Source organism: Mercenaria mercenaria, chromosome 6 (genome assembly GCF_021730395.1).
Source record: "Mercenaria mercenaria strain notata chromosome 6, MADL_Memer_1, whole genome shotgun sequence".
In the NCBI taxonomy this organism is placed as follows: domain Eukaryota; kingdom Metazoa; phylum Mollusca; class Bivalvia; order Venerida; family Veneridae; genus Mercenaria; species Mercenaria mercenaria.
In genome coordinates, this window is record NC_069366.1 from 64,028,792 (window position 1) to 64,056,398 (window position 27,607).

The 27,607-nt window shown below is 36.9% G+C and overlaps 1 protein-coding gene across 2 annotated transcripts in view; it reads left to right on the plus strand.

Annotated features, from left to right (window-relative positions):
• Nucleotides 1-27,607, plus strand: part of LOC123548578 (uncharacterized) — an 80,579-nt gene that overhangs the window by 20,204 nt on the left and 32,768 nt on the right. Inside the window, exons 7-13 of one of the 2 annotated variants that reach the window (XM_053546139.1) lie at nucleotides 590-799; nucleotides 1,583-1,739; nucleotides 3,938-5,876; nucleotides 12,815-13,091; nucleotides 16,448-16,486; nucleotides 23,753-24,000; nucleotides 26,318-26,587. In XM_053546139.1, coding sequence (XP_053402114.1) covers nucleotides 590-799; nucleotides 1,583-1,739; nucleotides 3,938-5,876; nucleotides 12,815-13,091; nucleotides 16,448-16,486; nucleotides 23,753-24,000; nucleotides 26,318-26,587 — 3,140 coding nt within the window. The remainder of the gene's footprint in view (nucleotides 1-589; nucleotides 800-1,582; nucleotides 1,740-3,937; nucleotides 5,877-12,814; nucleotides 13,092-16,447; nucleotides 16,487-23,752; nucleotides 24,001-26,317; nucleotides 26,588-27,607) is intronic. The other variant, XM_053546140.1, reaches the window with a different exon arrangement.

Here is a 27,607-nt window from a genome sequence, read left to right on the forward strand (position 1 = left end):
AGACCAGTCTTCAATAAACAGCATCAGACTGGTTGTTTCTGATCAATCTTTCTGAAATTGTGGCATTCCAAGATTGGTCTCCAGACTGATTTTATGACTTTGGATCTGGTGAACCAGTATAGACCAATAGTACTTATATTGATCCTTTGAGGGGCCTCCTTGCCAGAGTTGACTTCAGATCACTTGCTTCTCACAGATTGGGTTTGCAACCTCACTTGAGATGTACATTAGTTGTCTAGCTGGCTTATGGAAGGTTCAGCTCACATGCAGGCACATGTCTGAAACACTGGAGGAGCACCTGTGGTCATCCTCCATCAAAAGCATAAACAGTAGCCATTGTGACCTAAATTATGTTGATGTGATGTTAAACCTATCAGAAATAGATGTATTTAACCTTTAGTTCAGTATTAACTATTTTATTGTTATAATTTCACCAAAAATCTGAATGAAGCTTATATGTAATTAATTTTTTATTACTTCATTGTCAGCTAAACTACATGTAAGTAAAGATAAATTTATTCAGTTATCAAATAACTCAAATTGATCAAAAAGGAAGAACTCACATTTGTATGTCTTGATGTATTTTTAGCATGTGACATATGCGGGGACAACCATGCAGTGGTTATATGTAAAGTGTGTGATAACAAACAACTGTGTAAGGGCTGTGACATAAAGTGGCATAATCATCCAAAACGCCAGAATCACAAGCTAGAATATTTACATCCGGCTTTAGATAACAGTAGGCAGATGTCACACATACCAGATCTGGGTAAACAAACTGCTGACCCCAGGATACAAGGTACATTTGTATTATTATATTCACATTGAAAATCTTCATTTCCTCCCATAGGGAGCTTTCCTGGGTGAGTGGTCAAGGTGGCTGATATCAAATCACTTGCCCCTCACCTCAGTGGGTTCGAAAGTTGTTTGTGGTGTAGAATATATTCATGTGAGGAAGCCAATAAGCTTACCCCTGAAAGGTTGGTGATTATATCCAGGTGCCCACCCATGCCGGAAATAATGAACAAAGGGGCACCTCGGGTCATCCACCACCATCAAAGGCTGTAAAGTTGACATATGACTACAGTTGTATCTGTGTAACAATAAACCCAATAAAAAATCCTTCCAATGGAACCAGAGTATTTCTCAATATTGCTGTGTAAAATTTCAAAATGGGTGTGTGATGCAATTTGAGTGACTGTATTTATACATCATTCATTCATTGCAAATGTAGTAAAGTTATTTTATTTTTTTATTGAGAAATATGCACTGATGTTCCCATGGTGTAATATTGCATGTCTTAACTTGTTCAGTATCCCAACTGCAGAAGTGGTGTATATGTTGTGTATTTCATATGTCTAATCACTTTCTTTATGCAGAAATAGTCAATTTTTTATGGACACAGGTTTGATTTTTGGCCTAAACATATCTGCTGTACAATAAGAAGCTATCAGTAACTTAGAGACAATAGCTTCATATTGAGAAAGAGATAACAATTCTAGGAATGACAGAAAGAACTTGTGTCATTCAGGTAATTTGAAACAAACAATATATTAGAAATATTATTTGACAACTTTGACAGGTGTAACTGGAGGTGTTCCTGTACCTATGTACACAATGCAGCAGGAACAAGCCAGGCAGGCTCAGCCAGGATACAGCATGCAGAACCCACCACAAGAACCAGTCCGGCAGGCTCAGCCAGGATACAGTTTGCAGAGCCCAGTCCAGAGGCAGCAGATGTAAATATTTTTTTGTCAGTTTAGATCATAAGGAAGTGGTCTTATAGTAACATATTCTTGTATGCTATTCACAGTCAAAACTGTCGTAACATCCACCTGTATTAATCAGCCTCTTGCCTTAAACAGCCAGTCAGTTTATTTCCCAAATTTATATTTGGTTCTAATTTTAATTTGCGTTAAGCAACCAGACTGTGTCTTGGCTGGCTGCTTACACTAGACTTGAGTAAGTTGACTGTAGACTTTCTAAGCTGTTCATATAGGTGATGCAAGCACATTATATTTGAGTATCAATCAGAAACAGACTGAAAATTTAAAAAATGTAATCAGTTAGAATAGAGGGTTAACTGTTTATTATAAATAGTAAAGCATATCATGTTTTATTTACACTATAGATTATTTATCTTGAGTTGTCGACTGTAGTCTAGTTGTTCCTATGAATCATGAAGCATCTTTTGCCCCCTTAGCTCAGTAGGAAGAACGTTGGTCTACGGATTGCAGGGTTGCGAGTTCGATCCCTGGGTGGGGCATATGTTCTCCGTGACGATTTGATAAAAGACATTGTGTCTGAAATCATTCATCCTTCCACCTCTGAAAGTTCATGTGGGGAAGTTGGCAGTTACTTGCAAAGAACAGGTTTGAAATGATTGAAACTTCACACACTTGTTCACTGTCATGATATGACATGCAGTGCAAAGGTTCAATAACTCTACTTTGCATTTTACAAAATTATGCCCCTTTTTGCAACTTTTGTATTCATTCAATTGACAAGGCTGTTGAAAAGTCGAGTGTAGCTGTCCTCCGGCAGCTCTTGTTGTAATAAAAAATTAAACACAAGCCTTTACGTTCAAAGGTGTGCTGAAGGTGTATTGGGCTATTTAGCTGCGAAGCTTGTTCAAGGGTTTATTTTAAAACAGATGTTTACTTTTTAGCTCACCTGTCACGAAGTGACAAGGTGAGCTGTTGTGACCGCTTGATGTGCGTAGTCCGTCGTCCATCAACAATTTCTAAAAAAATCTTCTTCTTGAAAACCACTGGGCAGAATTACACCAAACTTCACAGGAATGATCCTTGGGTGGCCCCCTTTCAAAATTATTCAAAGAATTGAATTCCATGCAGAACTCTGGTTGCCATGGCAACCGAAAGAAAAAACTTTAAAAATCTTCTTCTCAAAATCCAGAAGCCCTAGAACTTAGATATTTGGTGTGAAGCATTGCCTAGTGGACATCTACCAAATTTGTTCAAATCATGACCCCGGGGTCAAAATTGACCCCGCCCCAGAGGTCACTTGATTTTACATAGGAAAATCTTCAAAAATCTTCTTCTTAAAGACCAGAAGCCCTAGGGCTTAGATATTTGACATGTAGCATTGACTAGTGGACCTCTACTAAAATTGTTCAAATCATGACCCGGGGTCAAAATTGACCCCGCCTCAGGGGTCACTTAATTTTACATAGGAAAATCTTAAAACAATTTCTAAAAATAAACAAGAAGACCTAGAGCTTAGATATTTCACATGTAGCATTGCGTAGTGGACCTCTAGAAAATTTGTTCAAATCATGACCCCCGGGGTCAAAATTGACCTCGCCCCATGGGTCACTTTATTTTACATAGGAAAATCTTCAAAAAATTTTCTAAAAATAAACCAGAAGGCCTAGAGCTTAGATATTTCACATGTAGCATTGCCTAGTGGACCTCTACAAAATTTGTTCAAATAATGATCCCTGGGGTCAAAATGACCCCGCCCCAGGGGTCACTTGATTTTACATAGGAAAATCTTCAAAAATTTTCTAAAAATAAACTAGAAGGCCTAGATCTTAGATATTTGAAGTGTAACATTGCCTAGTAGACTTCTACAAAATTTGTTCAAATCATGACCTCCGGGGTCAAATTGATCCCGCCCCATGGGGTTACTTGATTGTACATAGAAAAATCTTCAAAATTTTCTAAAAATAAACCAGAAGGCCTAGAGCTTAGACATTTCACATGTAGCATTGCCTAGTGGACCTCTACAAAAATTTTTCAAATCATGACCCCTAGGGTCAAAATTGACCCTGCCCGAGGGGTCACTTGATTTTACATAGGAAAATCTTCATAAATCTTCTTCTCAAAAACCAGAAGCCCTAGGGCTTAGATATTTGACATGTAGCATTGACTACATGCATGGAACAATTGCCCATTATTCTTTTTTTCTCATTCAGGAATCAGTCACCAGTGGAACAGCGCTCACCAAACAGGGATGTACTTCAAACTCAATATAACATGAAAACTGATCAGTACAACACACTGGGTCAGAGTTCAAATGTTGCTTTACCCAGCCCTGCCAACTCAGAACATCTCAATTCACATGTGCCAGGAACCATGCCAGGCAGCTTTATGTATACACAACCTAGTATGATGGGCCATATGCCAGGAACCATGCACTACCCTGTGTCCAGTGGCATTTATCAACATGGTCAACACGTTCCATATGCAATGACACCACAGATGATTCAAGGTCATGTTGCACAGTATCCTGTTGGGTATATGTCCAATGTTTACATGCAGCAACAACCCCAGCAGATGTCAATGCAGGGGTATTTGACTCCTGTTGCTTCAGCAGGTCCAGATATCCAAAGGGCAGAAAATACAAGGTCAGCCACACTACCAAGGTCATCAAGTTCACAGGCAATGTCTGCTGCTCCAGTTTTGGTTCAAAATGTCCGACATTCTATATCATCTCCCAAAGTATCCGAGCCATCAGAAACATCAAATGTGAGCCTGAACAGTACCAGCTCAACAAGTTCTGGGTCTGAGCTTCTGCCAGGTATAAAAGCCATCAATAACATTGAGCGACGACATTCAAAACTTGAAATTAGCATAATGACCTTAAAAGATGACCTTAAAGAATGGGAAGAGAAAATTAATGCAATTATCCTTCAGAATCCGAATTTCTTCCAAGACGAGGAGTACAAAAACTTAAACAGGAAGAAGAGAAAGCATTTGCAGGAAATCAATGAGCTTCAGAAATACCAGGCAGAGCTGGAGCAACTGGTCGCAGAAAAGCTTCGTAAAGAAGTAAGAGAGGAAAAGGAGAAAAGAGAGAATGAAGTTGAGACACTGAAACGAAGATTTAATCAGATCAAAACGGGTAACAATAATCAACCGGCTGGCTCTGCTTCTGATATGTACATAACACCTGTTTCAGTGGAACAGATGGTTCCAGTTACCACCGCCTCTGGACCGATTAATTCAACTGGCTTAGTACCAGCTGGTCCTGTGACAACAACTTATCGCCCACAGCAACTTCAGAAAAATGCACAGTCCCCAGCTGAACAGAAATATGCAGATGAGAATTGTCCTCCATTAAAATTGAATAGCTTTGGAGATGAATTACCTGAAGAAATTAAGAAAATGCTTGTCCTTGACCAGAATCCACATGCTCCAAGGCCTCAAGTGCCGGATGATAACCTTGGAATGGCAAACCAAGCCTCTGCAGCCCAAAATGTTTTACTTCCACCGAAAGTAGCAAATGACCAAAATGCAAGCAAGGAAGCCTTCTATGAAAACATGATGGGTTTTAAAAAAGGAAACTCAGAACCTGACCTCCAGCAGGGTGTGGTAGCTCAAAACAGATCAAAGATCAAGAAAAGTCAGTCTTCTGATGATCTTCCTATGTGGCAATGTGAACATTGCACATTCTTAAATGATTTTGATACCAAAGCATGCACCATGTGCTTTAAAACATCTGATAACCCAAAACGAATTGACCCAAATATGCCAACAGTAAGTGAAGAATATCCAGGAGGAGATAATGTGACAGAAATTTGCGAATATTGTACTGTTTTCATGGAACCGGGAACAAAAATTTGCGGTGTTTGTGGAAAAACTCAGACAAAATACCAAATTGCAGATCAAAAGGCTGACACATATTATGAAGCTGGAAACAAAAATACAGGTCTAGAAGCTGGAAACCAATCTGGTAACAGAACATCAAATGCTGGGAACCAGTCAGCTGGCAGGAAGCCAAGTTCTGGAGACCAGTCCCCTGGCAGGAAGCCAAGTGCGGAAAACCAGTCTGTAAGAGATGCGACAGAAGACAGTGCTAATGCTGTTGCAGCATCTACAGTTGGAAAATTGATAGAAGAAGAACAGGACCAGGTATCTGTCACAATCCTTTTATCTTGTTTTATATACATATACAGTGGTGGGGGATATATTTTTGCAACTAGAATTTTGCAAAATTTAGCATCAGTCTTTTTACTCAAGGTGAAATCCTTTGGTAAGCTGTATTTTTCTGTTAAAAGTAATACCTAAAATGAGAGTTTTTGTGAGAAGGTAAAAAAACACTTTACTAGTTGGTTTAAACATATTTTATTTATTTATAAGTCATTACATGAATAATATACAACAACTGAGATAAGGGAATTGGACAGAAAGCTAATTAGCTTACGGTTGTCCTTTCCCTAGTTTTACTTCCTTTTACTAGTTAAAACGTATTTCTGATTTTACTGTAGAATTTGAATAGATTTTAGGTTATACTGATATATTAAGGCTTGACTGAATGAAATTTTTGACACACCACTTACTTGAAATAAACTACAAATACCATTAAAAGGTTTAATTTTAAGCAACATTTTCATGGTTTACTGTAAGTATGTTTATTCATAGAGACTTGAAATTGATTTTGTGAAATATCAGTATTCCATAGGGACTACTTTTTGTGGATTTTCTTCTTGTTCCAATCCACAAAATTAAATTCTCACAAACAAATAAAATGTACATTCTATATTTATTACAAAGCTGAAATCCACCAATTCATATCCATGTGAAACAACCATTTTAGTCAAAACCATGAACTTTCTTACCCCTGAAATTCAAAGAATTCTCAGTATTCTATTTTAGTGTCTCGAGACATTTTCCCCATCTTAAATCATTGTTTTTGTACTGTATGTGTACACTGCAAAAATTGTACCAGACTGAAAGCCTCTTTTTACATATTGTCAGTTTTAACAGTTATTAGTATATTTTTATGTAAATCTTTAAAGCTACTCGCCCACAGTTTGGGTTAAATTTTCAACATGTTCATTCCCACTAAGTTTGACATAGTCATAGTATGTATGTATGACATTAAAAATGATAAACTGGATGAAAATTAAAGTTAGGTATCAGTAAAAATGCAAGAAAAATGTAAGTTTTTTGCATTGTTTCAAAAGTGTTGCAAAGGTATAAGGATTGCCTTCTGCAAAATATTTTTAGTTATCTTTAAGAATATCTTGCTTCAAAAATCTTACGTTAATAAGTTTGTTCCTCCAGTCACTTTCAGAGTACCGTATTTACCCTAAGTCTTGGGACACCCTAAATCTTGGGACACCCTTAAAATCTGGAAAAATAATTATTTTTCTTGTCCCTAATTTTTCGGACATGTATTTTCTCAGCATATTTTTCGTCCCTAAGTGTTGGGACTATGGTTGTTACTGATTCATGATGTAAGTCAAATACTGTTATTATACATTGTATGGTTTTTGTATCGATCAAAATGTCAAATAATTATAAGAACCAAAGATTATTTTTTTAACATTTTCGTGTCGTGTTTTTACTGGATATTCTTTTGACAGTAAAGTGTTTTTTTACCATACCAGTTAAGTGTTGTATATTTTTTTTTTACTGCAGCCAGGAAGTCCGTTTTCCGTTAGTTAGTTATTTTTATTTACCACTGACTGGAATTTACCCGCGAATCGTACAGCTATCAAAACGCAATGCCGGTAATTTTCCATTCCACGAGCACTTGGACCTATCGTAATGTCTAACTGACAACGCCGTTACTTTTGTTTATTGACACGTATACAAAAAACGCGCGTCACACATTCATTTTTTGATTTTATCGCTTCAGATTTTCAACGTAGATTGAGAAGTAATATAATTTGAATTCTATAACGATTTTAAAAAGGTATCGACAGAAATGTAGGCAAAATTCTATAAAAACGGTCGAATTTTCATAAAATTACATGCAAAATTTCCAAGAGCGCGATCCTAAATACTTATTTCTTTCTAAAAGTAAACAAATGATGCAAACTATAGGCATAAAATTCAGACTTTTGACCACAAAGTGCAAAAAACAGAATAGAAAAATCTTAAATAATGAAAAAGCGGCAGCAATTTAAAAATATGAAGTAAAACGATTTTTGGCAAACAGATTTCTGTTACGTGACCTCGTGAACGTAAATAGAAAATCGGGATGCGGTTTAAAGGTCCATTACTAAGGGAAAGTGAGTTGGCAATTTTTTTCATAGCCAGTGCATAGATTTCTGCAAGACACTAAATAATGAAGATTGGCAGGTCAAAATTTACAGAAGGTCTTTGGAACTCAAAGAAATGTATGTGTATTATGTTGAAATTTCAATGAATCGACAGAATGACCCCCCAGGTCTTTTTAACTTTCTTCATACTTCATAGCAAAATAATTGTACATATACTGGGATTTATTTCGAATTTCTACATACCAACTTTCATTTTCCAATAAAATGAAATAGTTTCTGTGCTTTTAAAAGAAATTGAAATGTTCACTTTCCTTAGTATTGGACCTTTAAAGAAACAAAAACAATGATGTTGTTGCGTTTTTTTTAATAAGTTTTGAATGCATCTTTGTGCATGTACATGTATTTTTTGACACGACACTTTATAATAAGATATTCTTCTCAAACCGTTTTGAAATTTCCTTGAGGGCAAATAGGTCGCAGAGGTAAGATATCCACTATTATAGTTTGACACGTTTACCTGTCAGTTTATACGGGATATTGCACATTCACTTTAACAAATTAAAAAGAAGTTTTTTTCATTGATTTTCACAACACTAGATCTACTTCTCAGCTCTTTACAGAACTGAGGCGGTACGATCAATTAGTGATGTACAACTTGGCGCAAAAACATGACGTAATGCCATGAAAATCTCGGGGAAACTATACCGCTTTGATCTCCACTTCTAATGTCATGATACCGACACACTTTTAGCTCTTTGAGGGGTGTTAATTGATGATGAAAACAAGGCCAATTACTTTGTTTATCAACAGAATAATTACGGATAATCGTAAAACGTTTATTTTTTTCGCTTTCAACACGGATGGGTGGGGGATGTTACCCGATGACCGAGAATTGTGTCCATATTTTTGGGACACTTTTCAAAATAATTATTTTTCGGGAAATAAGTCTTGGGACAGTGAAAAAAATAATTATTTTATGCTGTCCCAAGACTTAGGGTAAATACGGTACTCACTTTTTAGCTCACCTGAGCCAAAGACTCAGGGTGAGCTATTGTGATCGTTCACTGTCCAGCGTCTGTTGTCCGTCCGTAAACTTTAACTTTAAACGACATCTCCACATAAACCGCTAGGCCATTTTCATCCAAATTTCACAGGAATGTTCCTTGGGTGAAGCTCTACAAAAAGTGTTCAAAGAATTGAATTCCATGCAGAACTCTGGTTGCCATGGTAACCGAAAGGAAAAACTTTAAAATTCTTCTTCTCAAAAACCAGAAGCTCTAGTGCTTAGATATTTGGTGTGAAGCATTCCCTAGTGGACCTCTACCAAATTTGTTCAAATCATGACCCCGGGATCAAAATTGACCCCGCCCTGGGGCTAATATGATTTTACGTAAGAAAATCTTAAAAAATCTTCTTCTCAAAAACCAGAAGCCCTAGAGCTTAGATATTTGACATGTAGCATTGCCTAATGGGCCTCTACTAAAGTTGTTCAAATCATGACCCCGGTGTCAAAATTGACCCCGCCCCAGGTGTCACTTGATTTTACATAGATTTCTATAGGAAAATCTTCAAATTTTTAAAAAAAATAAACCAGAAGGCCTAGAGCTTAGATATTTGACATGTAGCATTGCCTAGTGGACCTCTACAAAATTTGTTCAAATCATGACCCCCGGGGTCAAAATTGACCCTGCCCCAGGGGTCATTTGATTTGACATAGGAAAATCTTAAAAAAAAATCTCAAAATAAACCAGAAGGCCGAGAGCTTAGATATTTAACATGTAGCATTGCCTATTGGACCTCTACAAAATTTGTTCAAATCATGACCCCTGGGGTCAAAATTGACCCCGACCCAGGGGTCACTTGATTTTACATAGGAAAATCTTCAAAAAAATTCTAAAAATAAACCAGAAGGCCTAGAGCTTAGATATTTGACATGTAGCATTGCCTAGTAGACTTCTACAAAATTTGTTCAAATCATGACCCCGGGGGTCAAATTCACCCCGCCCCATGGGCTTACTTGATTGTACATAGAAAAATTTTCTAAAAATAAACCAGAAGGCCTAGAGCTTAGATATTTGACATGTAGCTTTGCCTAGTGGATTTCTTCAAAATTTGTTCAAATCTTGACCCCCCCCCCAAGGTCAAATTGACCCAGCCCCAGGGGTTACTTGATTGTACATAGGGAAATCTTCATAAATTTGCTAAAAATCGAGATCTTAGATATTTGATATGTAACATTGCCTAGTAGACTTCTACAAATTTTGTAAAATCATGACCCCCGGGGTAAAATTGGCCCCGCCCCAGGGGTTACTTGATTGTACATCGGAAAATCTTCCAAAAAATTTCTAAAAATCATCAGTTCGACATTTGAAAGATGTACCTCATATTACTCAGATAAGGGATCCAGGGTCATCGTGACCCTCTTGTTATGGATTTTTAAGAGAAATTATTTTCTTCTAAAATGTGTAAGTTAGTCTCTTTAATACTGTGAAATCATTAACTTTCATGGGGAACTAATTTTTAGCTCACCTGAGCACGAAGTGCTCAAGGTGAGCCTTTGTGATCGCCCTGTGTCCGTTTTCCATCGTCAGTCGTCCGTCCTCAACAATTTGACTGTTAACACTCTAGAGGTCACAATTTTGGCCTAATCTTAATGAAATTTGGTCAGAATGTTACCCTCGTTAAAATCTTGGATGAGTTCGATATTGGGTCATCTGGGGTCAGACACTAGGTCACCAGGTCAAATCAAAGGAAAAGCTTGTTAACACTCTAGAGGTCACAATTTTGGCCCAATCTTAATGAAACTTAGTCAGAATGTTACCCTTAATAAAATGGATTAGTTCGATATTGGGTCATCTGGGGTCAAAACCTAGGTCACTTTGTCAAATCAAAGGAAAAGCTTGTTAACACTCTAAAGGTCACAATTTTGACCCAATCTTAATGAAACTTGGTCAGAATTTTACCCTCAATAAAATCTTGGACGAGTTCGATATTTGGTCATCTGGGGTTAAAAACTAGGTCACCAGATCAGATCAAAGGAAAAGCTTGTTAACACTCTAGAGGTCACAATTTTGGTCCAATCTTAATGAAACTTGGTCAGAATGTTACCGTGAATAAAATCTTGGACGAATTGGATATTGGGTCATCTGGGGTCAAAAACTAGGTCACCAGGTCAAATCAAAGGAAAAGCTTTTTAACACCATAGAGGCCACATTTATGACTGTATCTTCATGAATCTTAGTCAGAATGTTATCATGATGATCTCAAAGCCCTGTTTGAATCAGGGTCATGTAGGATCAAAAACTAGGTCACCAGGTCAAATCAAAGGAAAAGCTAGTTAACACTCTAGAGGCCACATTGATGACCGTTTCTTAATGAAACTTGGTCAGAATGTTAATCTTGATGATCTGTAGGTCATATTCAAATTTGGGTCAGGTGGGATCAAAAACTAGGTCACCAGGTCAAATCAAAGAAAAGCTTGTTAACACGCTAGAGTCCACATTTATGAATATATCTTCATGAAACTTAGTCAGAATGTTAATCTTGATGATCTTTAGGTCAAGTTCGAATCTTGGTCATGTGGGGTCAAAAACTAGGCGACAGGGTCAAATCAAAGGAAAACTTAGTTAACACTTTAGAGGCCACATTTATGACCATATCTTAATGAAACTATCTTGATGATCTTTAGGTCAATAGGTCAGGTGAGCGATACAGGGCCTTCATGGCCCTCTTGTTTATTTTTTAATTTTTTTTAGCTCACCTGAGCATGAAGTGCTCTATTGATCGCCCTGTGTCTGTCGTCAGTCGTCCGTCGGCAACAATTTGACTGTTAGCACTCTAGAGGTCACAATTTTGGCCAAATCTTAATGAAACTTGGTCAGAATGTTATCCTCAATAAAATCTTGGATGAGTTTGATATTGGGTCATCTGGGGTCAAAAACTAGATCACAAGGTCAAATCAAAGGAAAAGCTTGTTAACACTGTAGAGGACACATTTATGACTGTATCTTCATGAAACTTGGTCAGAACGTTAATCTTGATGATCTATAGGTCAAGTCCAAATCTGGGTCAGGTGGGATCAAAAACTAGGTCACTAGATCAAATCAAAGGAAAAGCTCGCCTCGATAGCCTAGTGGTAGAGCGTCCGCTTTGAGTGCGGGAGGTCGTGGGTTCGATCCCCGGCGGCGTCATACCAAAGACGTGAAAAATGATACCAGTAGCTCCCTTGCTTGGTGCTCAGCATTAAAAGGGAAACTGGCCTCTTCTCTCATACCCTCGTGGCGATGGATTCCATCAGGAATGAGGTGTCGAGAGTGATTAATATAAGTTGTAGAACTTCCTTCACAATCGACCTAAAATAAATTATGTATAAACTAAAGGAAAAGCTTGATAACACTCTAGAAGCCACATTTATGACTGTATCTTCATGAAACTTGGTTAGAATGTTAATCTTGATGATCTTTAGGTCACAATTGAATCTGGGTCATGTGGGGTCAAAAACTAGGTCACCAGGTCAAATCAAAGGAAAAGCTAGTTAACACTTTAGAGGCCACATTCATGACCAAATCTTAATGAAACTTGGTCAGAATGTTAATCTTGATGATCTTTAGGTCAATAGGTCTGGTGAGCGATACAGGGCCTTCATGGCCCTCTTGTTATGGATTTAGTGTTTGAGTCAATCCGTGATATTTAAATCCCAGTGAACAAGCAATATTGTCAATAATTTTTTTCTTCAAAATGTTAAATTCATGATTTTTTATCAGATTCTGTACTGACTAAACCATGAAATGTTTTTGACAGCGAAATTAAATGATTTTACAGTAAATTCTTGGTTTTCAGGTTTTTCTTGAAAAGAAAGCTGCTCGTGAGAGGTTTGAAAAAATGAACAAGTCTCCCGGAGGTATTGTACCCGCAGCCACAGGTGCAGGGATGCAGGAAGGGGCAGCAGGAGCGCATGCGGGTAATATTATAGGCGTACCTAAGGGAACGAAATATGATATAGAACCTTTGAAACAGGAAGTTATTCAAGAATGGATCATTGTTGACAAAACTTCTCCAAAAGAACCTGAGCAGGGGAACCCACAACTGGCTGAGAAGAACCTAAATCCCCCCAACAGTAAGTGATTTACAATAATGTTTGTAGTCTCACAGTGCCTGACTTCAAGTCTGTAATCATGTAACATGTTGTTACTTCTGGTCATTTTTCATGGGATGAATGAAGAAAGATAATTTTTTTTTTTTAAAGTAAAATGGTTAAATGTCAAGTAATATATTTTTCACTGTAAATTGTCAGTTTTACTTTATACTGGTTTTAAGCCAAGATCTGTCCCTCAAGCAGCAATTTCTATCAAATTAAAATATTCTGTGTCTAATGTGCATTTAAATTTTATTCTATTTACATCAAATTATTAGCTTACCTGTCACATAGTGACAAGGTCTGGTGAGCTTTTGTGATCACCCTTCGTACGTTGTCAATCATATGGCGTCCATCCACAATTTCTTGTGAACATGATCGAGACCACATTTTGCAATTAATTTTAATCAAACTTGCACACATAATATCTCGGTTCCTTTTGAAAACTGGCCAGATCCTACCATGAGTTTCAGAGTTATGTGCCCTAAAATGGCCATAATTTGCTGAATTTGGTTTGTGAACACGATAGAGACCACATTTTGCAATTGATTTTAATAAAGCTTGCACACAACTTATACTGGCTTAATATCTCAGTTCCTTTCGAAAACTGTCCAGATCCCATCATGGGTTCCAGAGTTATGGCCCTGTAAAAGGCCAAGATTTGCTATTTTGGCTTTTGCAGCCATATAGAGACTTCATTTATGGTTGTATTTGATACAAACTTGCAAGACGTCTTAACAACAATAGATCTTGGATTCCATGATGAATCTGTCAGATCCAATCATAGATACCGGAGTTATGGCCCCTAACTGACCCCTTAAAGAGCCAAATGGTTAATTTTTACCTTGTGAACACAATACAAGTCACATTTTACATTTGATTTTAACCACACTTACACACAACTTTAATCACAATAAGATCTTGGTTCCTTTTGAAAACCGGCGAGATTCCATCATGGGATCTAGAGTTACTGCCCCTGAAAGTGGCAAAATTTTCTATTTTGGCCTTTCCAGCCATTTAGAGTTTTCATTTATGCTTTGATTTGATACAAACTTGCACAGAATGTTTATCTTGATGATCTCTAGGCCAAAATCACAACTGGGTCATATGGGGTCAAAAACTAGGTCACTAGGTCAAATCAAAGGAAAAGCTTGTTAAACCTAGAGGCCACATTTATGACTCTATCTTCTTGAAACTTAACCAGAATTTTTTTCTTGATGATTCCTATGCCATGTTCAGAATTGGGTCATATGGGGTCAGAAACTAGGTAAACTGGTCAAATCATAAGAAAAGCTTGTTAATACTGTTGAGGCCACATTTATGACCCTATCTTCGTGAAACTTGATCAGAATGTTTATCTTGATGATTCCTAGGCCAGTTGAAACTCAAAGGAAAAGCTTGTTAACACTTTAGAGGCCATATTTTTTACTCTATCTTCATGAAACTTGGTAAGAATGTTTATCTTGATTGTTCCTAGGGCCAAGTTTGAAACTGAGTCTATCTTCAGAAACTTGATCAGAATGTTTAGCTTGATAATTCCAATGCCAAGTTTAACAGGTGAGTGATATAGGGTCATCATGACCCTCTTGTTATATACAATATGTTTTACACATATGTTACTGATGAATATGTGTTATTATAAATTGATATTGTAGAGCCCTAGCTTTCTCACTTTGTTTTCTTTTTTAACAATGAGAAAAATCCTGCTGCATGCCTGATTAGAGTTTATAACTTTGATTATGTCCTTCGGCCAGAAACAAGTTTATAACAAGTACTTGAACTCTTGTGTTGAATTCATTAGTTTAAGATATACGAGGGTAACCATATCCCAGAAATTGGTGGACTTTTTTTATTATTTCGAAAATAAGCGACGCATAAAATAATTATTTTAACTGTTGTTATTTCATTGTATACTCTACAGGACTATAGAGTTTAAAATTAAATATCTGTCATATTATTTGAGTATTTTTTAAATAATGGACAGTCATCAGTGCTAATCGATGCACGCTCAACTTTCCCACTACAAAAATGTGTATGTTATATATTCTATGTTATTTTAAATTCATGTAACTTACCCAGTATACATCTCACAGGATTAAAATTTACATTGTCGTTAATGGCAATGTGTGGTGCGTATTTATCTTGCATTTCAAGTCTTTGACATCACTCACATTAAAACAATGACGTAATTTTGAAAGTAATGATTGCACACCATTTCAGAAATTGCGACAACAGATAAATTGGCGGCACAGAAAATATTAATAAAATTTTGCGTAGATCTCGGTATGACCCCTTCACTAGTAAAACGAGGAATGGAAAATTCGGGAAGTTTGGCAAATGCTAGCAGGACATTTGTCTTTACGTGACAAAAATTGTTTTAAGGAAGGTTAGGCAAGTGATTCAAAGAGAGGGCAACATAAAACTTTAATACTTTTTGCGCCGCAAACTTATCTGACGTCACCATTTCTGAAATGGCATGCGACCATTACTTTAAAATTTACGTCAATATTTTAACATAAGTGATGTAAAAGTCTTGAAACGCGACATAATTATATACCACATGTTGCTCTTTATGATGATATAAATCTTAATCTTGTGAGATGTATATTGGTTAAGTTACATTAATTTAAAATGAAGCTGTTTAATGTTGGAGTGGGAAAGTTGAGCATGCGCCGACTAGCACTGACTGCTGTCCATTATTTAAAAAGTACTCAAATAATATGACAGATATTTAATTTTAAACTCTATAGTCCTGTAGAGTAAAATAATTATTTTATGTGTCGCTTATTTTCGAAGTAATAAAAAAAGTCTACGATTTTCTGGGACAACCCTCATTTTGGGGCAAGGGTATGGACAGTCAGAATTTTTGACTCTGGTATCCAGTCATCAAAGATCATTGCAACCTGATCATAAACTGTAAATCACATAATGATAAATTTCAAAGCACACAGTTTCTTCCCTTTCTTATAGTACTGGTATTGCCATGTCATCTGCTGAAACAAAAAAATATATAAAGTTCAGAAGCAATTTACTGAATGAATGTACAACTTCATTTTAGAGTCACAAATTAATTCACGAAAGTGAAGGAACATTATCAGTGGTAATGCAAAATTTAGAAACAACACCGCTTTCATTCAGTCAATATATAGAATAAAAATTCACAAGACTGGTATATTTCTTTGTTGTATTGGTCTGGTACTGGATACCAAAATTGATCCAGGGTATCCCCCTGAGAAACAAACTTTTGATATTTGTCCATATCCTAGTTGAGGTTAAGTAGAAAATGATGTTATTCTCATCAATGGATGAAATATACCGGTAAGGTGCTTTTCTTTCAGTGAGTCATTTAATGCCTTTGGTTCCACCTTGCCAAGCAGGTATTGGTATTTGCTATTCTAGGATCCTGTTGCTAGAACATGTAACCCTTCTTCACCCTGGCTGTCAAAGCACATAGGGCTTCAACCTGCTGTATATTATATGCTTATATTCAGGCAATTTGTCCAATATTCAGTTTACTGGTACCGTAGTACAAAACAGTTAGCAAGCATACAACTTCATCCATGGCTTATTTCAATTGTTGAATCACTGTGCCTGCTTTTGCTGTTCAAGAATTGATGGCCCGCCTGTGTTTAACGAATTAGCCAATGAAATCCATCAATACAAATTACTGGTTCTTATGCTGCTTGCCCTGCATCTTATAACAGGGAACAAGCAAACATTGGTCTGACAGCGTCTTGGGCCAGGAATGCTTGTATTAGAACACAACTTGGTTGACACAACTTAGTCAACCAGCTTAACAATTCTTACAGGAATCAAAGTAGACCATAAATTTTCAGTAAGATTGTTTTGCATCCAAATTGAATGATAGTTATAGTTTGTAAGTGAGCACTATCCCTTTTAAATACAGATGAGAAAAATGAAAAGGAGCATTGATATCAGTAGATATTTCATAAAAAGACATCATTTATGAAAAAAGACACAAACTCGAGGATTTTTGTTTGCATTAATATGCTTCTTTGTTGCAGTAAATACAGCATTTTTAGTCATTTGAAACACTTTTTTAGCTCACCAGAGCCAAAGGCTCAGGGTGAGCTATTAGGATCACTCACCGTCTGGTGTCCGTCGTCCATCCGTAAACTTTTACTTTAAACGACATCTCCTCATAAACCGCTTAGCCAATTTCATCCAAACTTCTCAGGAATGTTCCTTGGGTGAAGCTCTACAAAAATTGTTCAAAGAATTGAATTCCTTGCAGAACTCCGGTTGCCATGGCAATCGAAAGGAAAAACTTTAAAAATCTTCTTCTCAAAAACCAGAAGCCTAGAGCTTAGATATTTGGTGTGAAGCATTGCCTAGTGAACCTCTACCAAATTTGTTCAAATCATGACCCCGGGGTCAAAATTGACCCCGCCCCAGGGGTCACTTGATTTTACATAGGAAAATCTTAAAAAATCTTCTTCTCAAAAACCAGAAGCACTAGAGCTTAGATATTTGACATGTAGCATTGCCTAGTAGACCTCTACTAAAATTGATCAAATCATGACCCCAGGGTCAAAATTGACCCCGCCCCAGGGGTCACTTGATTTTACATAGAAAAATCTTCAAAAAATTTCTAAAAATAAACCAGAAGGCCTAGAGCTTAGATATTTGACATGTAGCATTACCTAGTGGACCTCTACAAAATTTCAAATCATGGCCCCCTGGGTCAAAATTTACCCCGCCCCAGGGGTCACTTGATTTTACATAGGAAAATCTTCAAAAAATTTCTAAAAATAAACCAGATGGCCTAGAGCTTAGATATTTAACATGTAGTATTGCCTAGTGGACCTCTACAAAATATGTTCAAATCATGACCCCCAGGGTCAAATTGACCCTGCCCCATGGGGTTACTTGATGTACATAGAAAAATCTTCAGAATTTTCTAAAAATAAACCAGAAGGCATCGAGCTCTACAAAATTTGTTCAGATCATGACCCCCTTGGTCAAAATTTACCCCGCCCCAGGGGTCACTTGATTTTACATAGGAAAATCTTCAAATTTTTAAAAAAAATAAACCAGAAGGCCTAGAGCTTAGATATTTGACATGTAGCATTACCTAGTGGACCTCTACAAAATTTGTTCAAATCATGACCCCCGGCGTCAAATTGACCCTGCCCCATGGGGTTACTTGATTGTACATAGAAAAATCTTCAAAATTTTCTAAAAATAAACCAGAAGGCTTAGAGCTTAGATACAGCCCCTGGCTCATGGATTTTTCCAAGTCCGTGTTTCTTCGCGATTGGACCCTAGCGCGGACACTTTTATGGGCTGTGGGGATGCGCGTTTTTCCCTGCATCCCCGTTTACAGCTTTGACCGCGACCAAAAGCAATAAATCGATTGCGGTGTATTGCGAAGACATATCGCGGTGAAGTACCGGTGGTTTGCGTTGGATTGCCGCGATTTACAGGTAGGAGAATGACAATAATATTATGCAGTATAGAATGCATATAAACTGACAGGAATTTCAACATTAATTATTTAGAGGGAAAATGAAAAGTAAATGGCTTTTCCTCATCTTAAATAATAATAATAATTTCAAACATATTTTGCATAGATTATTTCAGTTATACGTATTTTCATAATATAAAATTTATCTGCTGACAAGATTTGATATCAACTGTCTTTATACTAAATAATGCATTCTTTGTCTTACCATTTATAACACGTTAGATTTGTTTTTCAATGTGGCCGTATAATGTAAAAAAGTAAATATCTGCATATAGTGAAAACTTGATATTTTTCAGTATCATAATAATAAAATAATGACAAAATGTCATATCAGTGTAACTGATTTTTTTATTTATATAAAAAACTTACAGAAAAATGGTTAAATGTTTTTATCATAAGCGTACAATCATGCATAGCTATTGAAATTAAACACAATAGCATAAAATCAGATTATTGAGTTTCACCTGTACAAGAAATGTAAATCACATATATTTCAAAGAACCTCTCTTAGATTAATGATATGTATGCAGCTGCTCTAAACTGCAATACGAACAGTCTACGCGCTTTTAAAATTAAATCGGTGAATGTAATGTGACATTTCGCTAGATACATGTAAAAATACAATAATTAAATTTACAATAATTGGGCAAAAGCAAACCAAAATTATTACAAAATTTACATTTCACAATTAAAAAATAATTATTAACTCAATTCTAAGGTAGTACATAATTATCATGAGATGAAATAATCTTTAAAAAATTAGAAGATAAAGAAAGTTTTGAAATAAAGGGATGTAAAATACAAAAATACCTAGCATTTTTTTCTTGTTAAAATTAAGAAGGTAACTTTAAATTTGGCGTATAAACCCTTTGTTTTTAGCTCACCTGTCACAAGTGACAAGGTGAGCTATTGCGACCACTTGATGTCCGTTGTCAGTCGTGCGTCGTCCGTCGTCCGTCAACAATTTCTAAAAAAATCTTCTTCTTGAAAACCACTGGGCAGAATTACACCAAACTTCACAGGAATGATCCTTGGGTGGCCCCCTAAAAATAAACCAGAAGGCCTAGAGCTTAGGTATTTAACGTGTAGCATTGCCTAGTAGACTTCTACAAAATTTGTTCAAATCATGATCCCCAGGGTCAAAGTGACCCCGCCTCATGGGGTTACTTGATTGTAAATAGAAAAATCTTCAAAATTTTCTAAAAATAAACCAGAAGGCCTAGAGCTTAGATATTTGACATGTAGCATTGCCTAGTGAACCTCTACAAAATTTGTTCAAATCTTGACCCCCCCAGGGTCAAATTGACCCAGCCCCAGGGGTTACTTGATTAGCTCATATTACTCAGGTGAGCGATCCAGGGTCATCTTGACCCTCTTGTTGTAAAAAAAAGAAGTACTTGTTGAAATAATAAACAAATTTATAAGAAAATGAATTAAAAAATTGCAAGAATATACACAAGAAAATCTGAAGTTCTTTATATGCCAGGTACATGTACTCCTTTTAAAACATGTAAGCTACATGTAGGCGTTATATTGTCCTTTTAGCCGAATACGTGGTTGATAGATTAATTCAGCAATATTATCATATTATTTAAGTAAGTATAAATTCTGCAAGTTTGTCAGTGTACGACTATTAGACCGACTACGTGTTTTACCCTTCGCAGTGATGAGATATTTCAATGTTGTTTTAACGGGTGTCAGTAGATAAGGGGTTAATTGACAACTTTTGCCAATATATGATCACGTTTAAAGACCTGTTCCAGTCCTACCTTTTAACCTTAAATTGTCACAGAAAAAGCATGAAAATCCTGACTATGAACAGTGATGCCTATCAAAATAGAGTCTATTTATATAAAATACTATATAAAATACCTGTGGTTTTGCGTGCTAAAGTGTGGCGCGTGGCCGTTAACTGTTACTTATTGTAATCATGGGTTGCATACACACATAGAATTTGAATAGCCACGGAGCAGGGCTTTAAGAAACATGAAACACGTGGTACGAAATACACATTTTACTTATATTATTTGTTAAACATTTGAAATTTTTTTTATGCCCCCGAAGGGAGGCATATAGTTTTTAAACCGTCTGTCGGTCCGTCGGTCTGTCTGTCAGTCTGTCGGTCTGTCAGTCTGTCCGCAATTTTCGTGTCCGGTCCATATCTTTGTCATCGATGGATGGATTTTCAAATAACTTGGCATGAATGTGTACCACAGTAAGACGACGTGTCGCGCGCAAGACCCAGGTCCGTAGCTCAAAGGTCAAGGTCACACTTTAAAGGATAGTGCATTGATGGGCATGTCCGGTCCATATCTTTGTCATCCATGGATGGATTTTCAAATAACTTGGCATGAATGTGTACCACAGTAAGACGACGTGTCGCGCGCCAGACCCAGGTCTGTAGCTCAAAGGTCAAGGTCACACTTAGACGTTAAAGGATAGTACATTGATGGGCGTGTACGGTCCATATCTTTGTCATCGATGGATGGATTTTCAAATAACTTGGCATGAATGTGTACCACAGTAAGACAACATGTCATGCACAAGACCCAGGTCCGTAGCTCAAAGGTCAAGGTCACACTTAGACGTTAAAGGTCATTTTTCATGATAGTGCATTGATGGGCGTGTCCAGTCCATATCTTTGTCATTCATGCATGGATTTTAAAATAACTACACATGAATGTGTGACACAGTAAGACGACGTGTCGCGCGCAAGACCCAGCTCCGTAGGTCAAAGGTCCTAAACTCTAACATCGGCCATAACTATTCATTCAAAGTGCCATCGGGGGCATGTGTCATCCTATGGAGACAGCTCTTGTTTTTTAAAAATATAAACAGTAATGACTCACACGCTATATATTTTTATAAACTGAATATTATGTATTACAAGTTTAGAGATTTAATTGGTGTTCAAATTTAGCCTGATATAATATATTGGTTAAGCTAGTATACATAAGAATCCATTAAATGTTAAGTCTAGATACACTATTGAATAGCTTGTTTCAGTACGTAATGTGTGATTTTGTTTAATTGTAGCTAAAAAATTAACATCGCAGACCGTTATTGATATATATATGAAAATAAACAAATAAAATACTATTTTACATGTATATACCAAGTATAATTGTAGCAAACTAATTTAAAGGAATAAACTAGATTTGAAATAACGGCGCCGCTTTATTTTACTTCCTATTATAGTTTACGTTTTCGTGATTAAAGTAAAATTATCATTTTAAATATCATTGCATTTAAATTATTAAAAATGTATTTGATAAAAGTGCATTTTTATAAAGATACATTGATTAGTTGTTAAGATATTTGAAATAAACGCGGATGCAAATAGTTTGTTAAATCATTTAAGTGTATAAATATGCGCCTTAGCAAACCTTACCTGGATTTCACGGTGACTGACGGTGATTCGATCCATCGCAATTCAGCGTGACCCGCTGGGATTTTTCATCGCGGGTCACCGCGCACATTTTATCTATAATAGATCGCTGGGTCTTACAAAATCATCGCAATTTATCACAGTCTTCAGTAGTAATTCAGTGTGAAAAATCATCGCGATTTTCCACTCAGGGTAAATATTTGTGCTGGTGGTAACGCGGAAAAAGAAAAATCCGCGAGTCAGGGACTGTATTTGACATGTAGCATTGCCTAGTGGACCTCTACAAAATTTGTTCAAATCTTGACCCCCCAGGGTCAAATTTACCCAGCCCCTGGGGTTACTTGATTGTACATAGGGAAAACTTCATAAATTTGCTAAAAATAAACCAGAAGGCCTAGATCTTAGATAATTATTTGATATGTAACAATGCCTAGTAGACATCTACAAAATTTGCTCAAATCATGACCCCCGGGGTTAAATTGGCCCCGTCCCAGGGGTTACTTGATTGTACATAGGAAAATCTTCCAAAAAAATTCTAAAAATCATCAGTTTGACATTTGAAACATGTAGCTCATATTTCTCAGGTGAGCGATCCAGGGTCATCATGACCCTCTTGTTTAATTAAAGATAATTTCAGCATGTGATTGTTTGCAGTGTGTGAAGTAAATGACTGACTGTATATATAATATTATGAAAATGTACTATTAACGTTTTATTAAAATTATGCTTGCATTGTCCTGCATTTCTGTGTATTGGCCTGAAAATAGAACACCTGTCTATTATGTTTATTTCCATTATTTGGCATATACCAGTCTCTTATACCGTCAGGCTTCCTTGACAATTAAGGTAGCTCAAGATAAAGTGCACAAGACCTCTAGTCATTAAGTCAAAAGATAGAATCCCAATCTGCTTTATGATTTAAAAAAGGGCTTTTCGTCCACTGAAGGAAATTCTATTAATTCAGAATGTCCCCTGATGGAATATTTCTGCACAGTGCTTCTTTGAAGGTATGAGGAAATTTAGAAGAGAAAGAATGTAAATCCTGTGTTTGTTGTAACTAATATTTAAAAGACCTATTGTGAAGTGGAAATTTTTTTATTTCTTTGGTATAAACTAATACTGTAAAATCATTAATATTTGTTGGGGACTAATTTTCATGGATATCGCGGGTCAATCCACGAAATTTAATTCTAACAAACAAGTAAAATTCCCATTTATTTTATGTTCAAAAGTTAATATCCACAAATTCATATCCCCATGAAATTGCCTTTTTGACCAAAACCACGAAATTTCATGCTTTTACAGTATACTAGGAACAAGCTCAGACCTATAACTGTCTGAACTATGGTGGCTGATTTCTGCCATCTCGTTCTGGCGTGTTGACGCGTTTGCAGGGCGCCAGGACGACAATTATACGCGCCAAGACGACAAACAAGGCATTTGTCGTTCTGGCGGGGGCGCCAGCATGCTAAATTGGGAAGTTGGCATTCTGTTGTCTTAGCGCGTTGGCAGGGCGCCAAGACGCCAACACGCCAGGACGACAATTATATGCGCCAAGACGACAAAATCCATATTTGTCGTTTTGGCGCGTTCACGCCAGGACGACAACTTCCCAATTTAGCACCTTGTTTGTCGTCTTGGCGCGTATAATTGTCGTCCTGGCGTTCATGCGCCCTGCAAATGCGCCAACATGCCAGAACAAGATGGCAGAAATCAGCCACCATACTGAACTGAAATCAGATTAACAGAATAATTTTTTTTATACAGGAGACATTGCAAAGTTGAGAAAACACTCAGGACAGTCCAGTGGAAGTTCCAGCTCCTATAACTCTGCGGCAAGCAGCCTGGAGGAAAATGCTGAAACAAAGGCTAAGGCCAATAATCAGGCCGCAGCATCGGGCAAGGGAACAAAAGCCCCTCAGTTAAACTTTGTGGAGGCAATAGAACAGATAAACTTGAAGAGGGAACAAGAGCAGATGAGTCTAGATGGCCACGAGATCATGACAATTCTAAAGGTGGGTATTTCCTTGTAAAGGTGGGTTTTTCCTGTTAAAAGTGGGGTTTTCCTGTTAAAGATGGATTTTTATGCCCCCGCCATAAAATAGGGGGGAGGGCAAATAGTGTTACCCCTGTCTGTGTGTTTGTCCATTTGTGTGTTTGTGTGTTCAGGAAAGGGTGTTGTTTGTGTCTGGTCCATAACTTGAACATGCATGGTTCGATTTCAAATTAATTTGACACAAATAATAAGCATGGACAGACGATGTGTCACGCACAAAACCAGGACCCTAGCTTAAAGGTCAAGGTCACAGTCCTTGGTTGAACTTAGCTAATTTTCTCTACATACATGTATATACTGATAATGTTGTCTTTGTGTCCGGTCCATAACTTTGACATGCAGGGTCCAATTTCAAAATAATTTGACACAAATAATAAGCATGGATAGATGATATGTCATGTGCAAAACCAGGTCCCTAGGTCATAGGTCAAGGTCACACTTAGAGGCCAAAGGTTACATACAAGAATGACCTTGTCTTGAGCATTTCTTTTTCATGCATGGAGGGATTTTGATGTAAGTTGCCTCAGTGTATACCCTCATGAGACAGAATGTTATGCGCAAGAACCAGGTCCCTAGTTTAGAACTGCTTCCCTTTGTTGTTACTATAAATAGCTTATATTGTAACTTTTTTAGTACTGGTTGTAGGGAAAAAACAAGACCACTTTTCTGTAGTACAACATGCATGTTACATCCAATTTTGAGAAGTATTTTAACCTATCTCTACCTGGTGAGGATTTTTATGTGGACTTGGTTTTTTTTTTTTTTTTAATATTAACTTCCCTTAGTTGTTACTATAAATAACTTATGCCTGTGACCTTTCTCATGTTGCGGGGGCATCCGTGTCTGTGACACATTTCTAGTTCCTGTTTAAGATTGTTTTTTTTGTTTTTTGTAAAGATGAGTTTTTTAGCTCGACTTTTCGAAGAAAAAGTAGAGCTATTGTACTCGCCCCGGCGTCGGCGTCGCCGTTGGTTAAAGTTTTTGATAAAGTCAAATATCTCTGTTACTATCAAAGCTATTGACTTGAAATAGTTATTTACTATCAAATTCTACACCAGGAGAAACAATCCCTATAACTCTGATTTGAATTTTGACAGAATTATGCCCCTTTTAACTTAGATTTTTTTGTTAAAATTTTTGATAAAAGTCAAATATCTCTGTTACTATTAAAGCTTTTGACTTGAAACTCAAACTAGTTATTTACTAACAAAATCTACACCAGGAGACACAATTCCCATAACTCTGATTTGAATTTTGACAGAATTATGCCCCTTTTTTTTACTGGCAAAGCTCTAATTCAGAGTCAAGCACTGAGAAAAGTCGAGCGCGCTGTCTTACGGACAGCTCTTGTTCTTGTTCCTATCTATATGAATAGAGTATAAATACATACTGTACACTAGTTTTGGCCAGAATGGGAGCTTATATTCATGGATATCAAAGTTTTAAGAGAAAATATATGCTAGGAACTGTCTTTGTTCATTTTGTTTGAATTTTGTGGATTGAAACAACCAAAATTCTAAGAAAATTGGTGCCCCATGAAAATTAATGATTTCACAGTAAACAACCCAAACTCTTTGAGAAGTTTTCCTTACACCTGGACTCTCAGTCTTGAATATGTTTAATGTTTGATAAAAGGATTATAGTAGCTTATATTCAGGGAGTAATAAACTGTAGAGTAAATACATAGGATTGTGGTTACCATTCATTTGGTGTAAGTACATTAGTTGCCCAAACTTTCCTACTTTCCTTCTCAGGGCAGAGATTTTAGGGTCTTAAGATATGGTACAAACTTGCTGTTACTGCAAGAGCCATTACATTTTGGGCATTACCACATTGTGGGGACCACCCAGTTAGTCCATGACATAGAGCATTTGACATTGAACCCAGAGTTCAGGTGTTCCATCCCAGTCTGAATGCTGCATATGTTTTTTGATGACATTGTATCTGAGGTGATTGGTCCACCACTGAATCTGTGGGGTTATTTGAGGGGAAAATATCAATACTAGTACAGAAACCAGGAACACTGGTAAGATCAATGGTCACTGTTGCATAACTGAAATACTATGTAAAAATAATAAGCGTTTAACACTATGTAGTGTTTTAACCTTTAGCCTGCTAAATTTCTAAAATGAACTTGTCCATCATTCAATTTTGGCAATGCCATTTATTTTTCTAAGGGGTGTTCACTGAAAATTTACTGACTGAATAGCAAACAGTGCAGACCATGATCAGACTGCACAGAACACTGAATCACTTAATATTGTATCTATTATTAGGAGGGAGAGAGATCAGGGTACGAGGTCCTGGAGGTTCAGATTGCCTTAAAACACAGTATAGAGAACAAGCTGCGACCGTTGGATTGGCTGAAAACAAAATGGCCTGAACTGATTGATATTGTTACTACCATGGCAACGGAGAAAGGAAAAACTGCAGACCAAAATGATGTGGGGGATGTATCATCGCAGGAAGCAAAGCAGGCCCTTATCAAAAGTGATGGTGATATTGACAAAGCTACACAGATGTGTGTTGAAGAAAGAATAGCAAAGGTGAATCTAAGTACTTCTTTTAAAATGAAATAAAAATGCATATACAGTTTTTCTAACAAAAGACTGTGAAGAAGGTATTCTGTCAAAGGCCTTGTTCGAATTGCTTAATTAAAGTTTCAGCACTTGTATTAAGTTTATAGGGAATCAATGCTACCGATTTTGTAGCATAGCGACGAAAATCTGGATTGATCCCTCTGTGGTAAAATACGATATACCGAATGAGATATATACTATCGAATTAAAAGATGTGTCCTTTCGTGCTGTTTTAAGACAGTTCCAATCTGACTAAAGTACTTGATCTTCTAAACGAAGATCTGAGAACGACCCATTCACAATCGTCTTCTGTATATTTTGGATTTCCAGTATTGCTATTTTTATTTTATCCAATCAGACGACTTGTTCGAATGTCAAAGAGTAAGAAAAATGTGCAGTCATTCTAGGGCTCGAACCCGGGACCCCTCGCTTACAAAGCAAGTGGCCTACTGACTGAGCTAGCCGGCTATCTGATACCTTACTACAAAAGAATTGTAAATATCAAAAGTCAAGACTACAGGTAGATTTGCAAGATGTTGTAAGTTAGGCTCTGATTGGCTAGCGAAAGGATCGTCAGAACGAGGCTATGAATAGGTCGTTCTCAGATCCTATGCGTAGCGTAATAGGAGATGTACTTCAGTCAGATTAAAGACAGTTCTTTTCAAATGTTACGGGGTGAGCTATTAGGATGGGTCACTGACCGGCGTCCGTTGTCCGTAAACTTTTACTTAAAACAACACCTCCTCATAAACCACTAGGCAAATCTCATCCAAACTTCACAGGAATGTTCCTTGGGTGAAGCTCTACAAAAATTATTCAAAGAATTGAATTCCATGCAGAACTCTGGTTGCCATGGCAACCGAAAGGAAAAACTTTAAAAATCTTCTTTTCAAAAACCAGAAGCCCTAGAGCTTAGATATTTTGTTTGAAGCATTGCTGGTGGACCAAAAGGCCTAGATCTTAGATATTTGACATGTAGCATTGCCT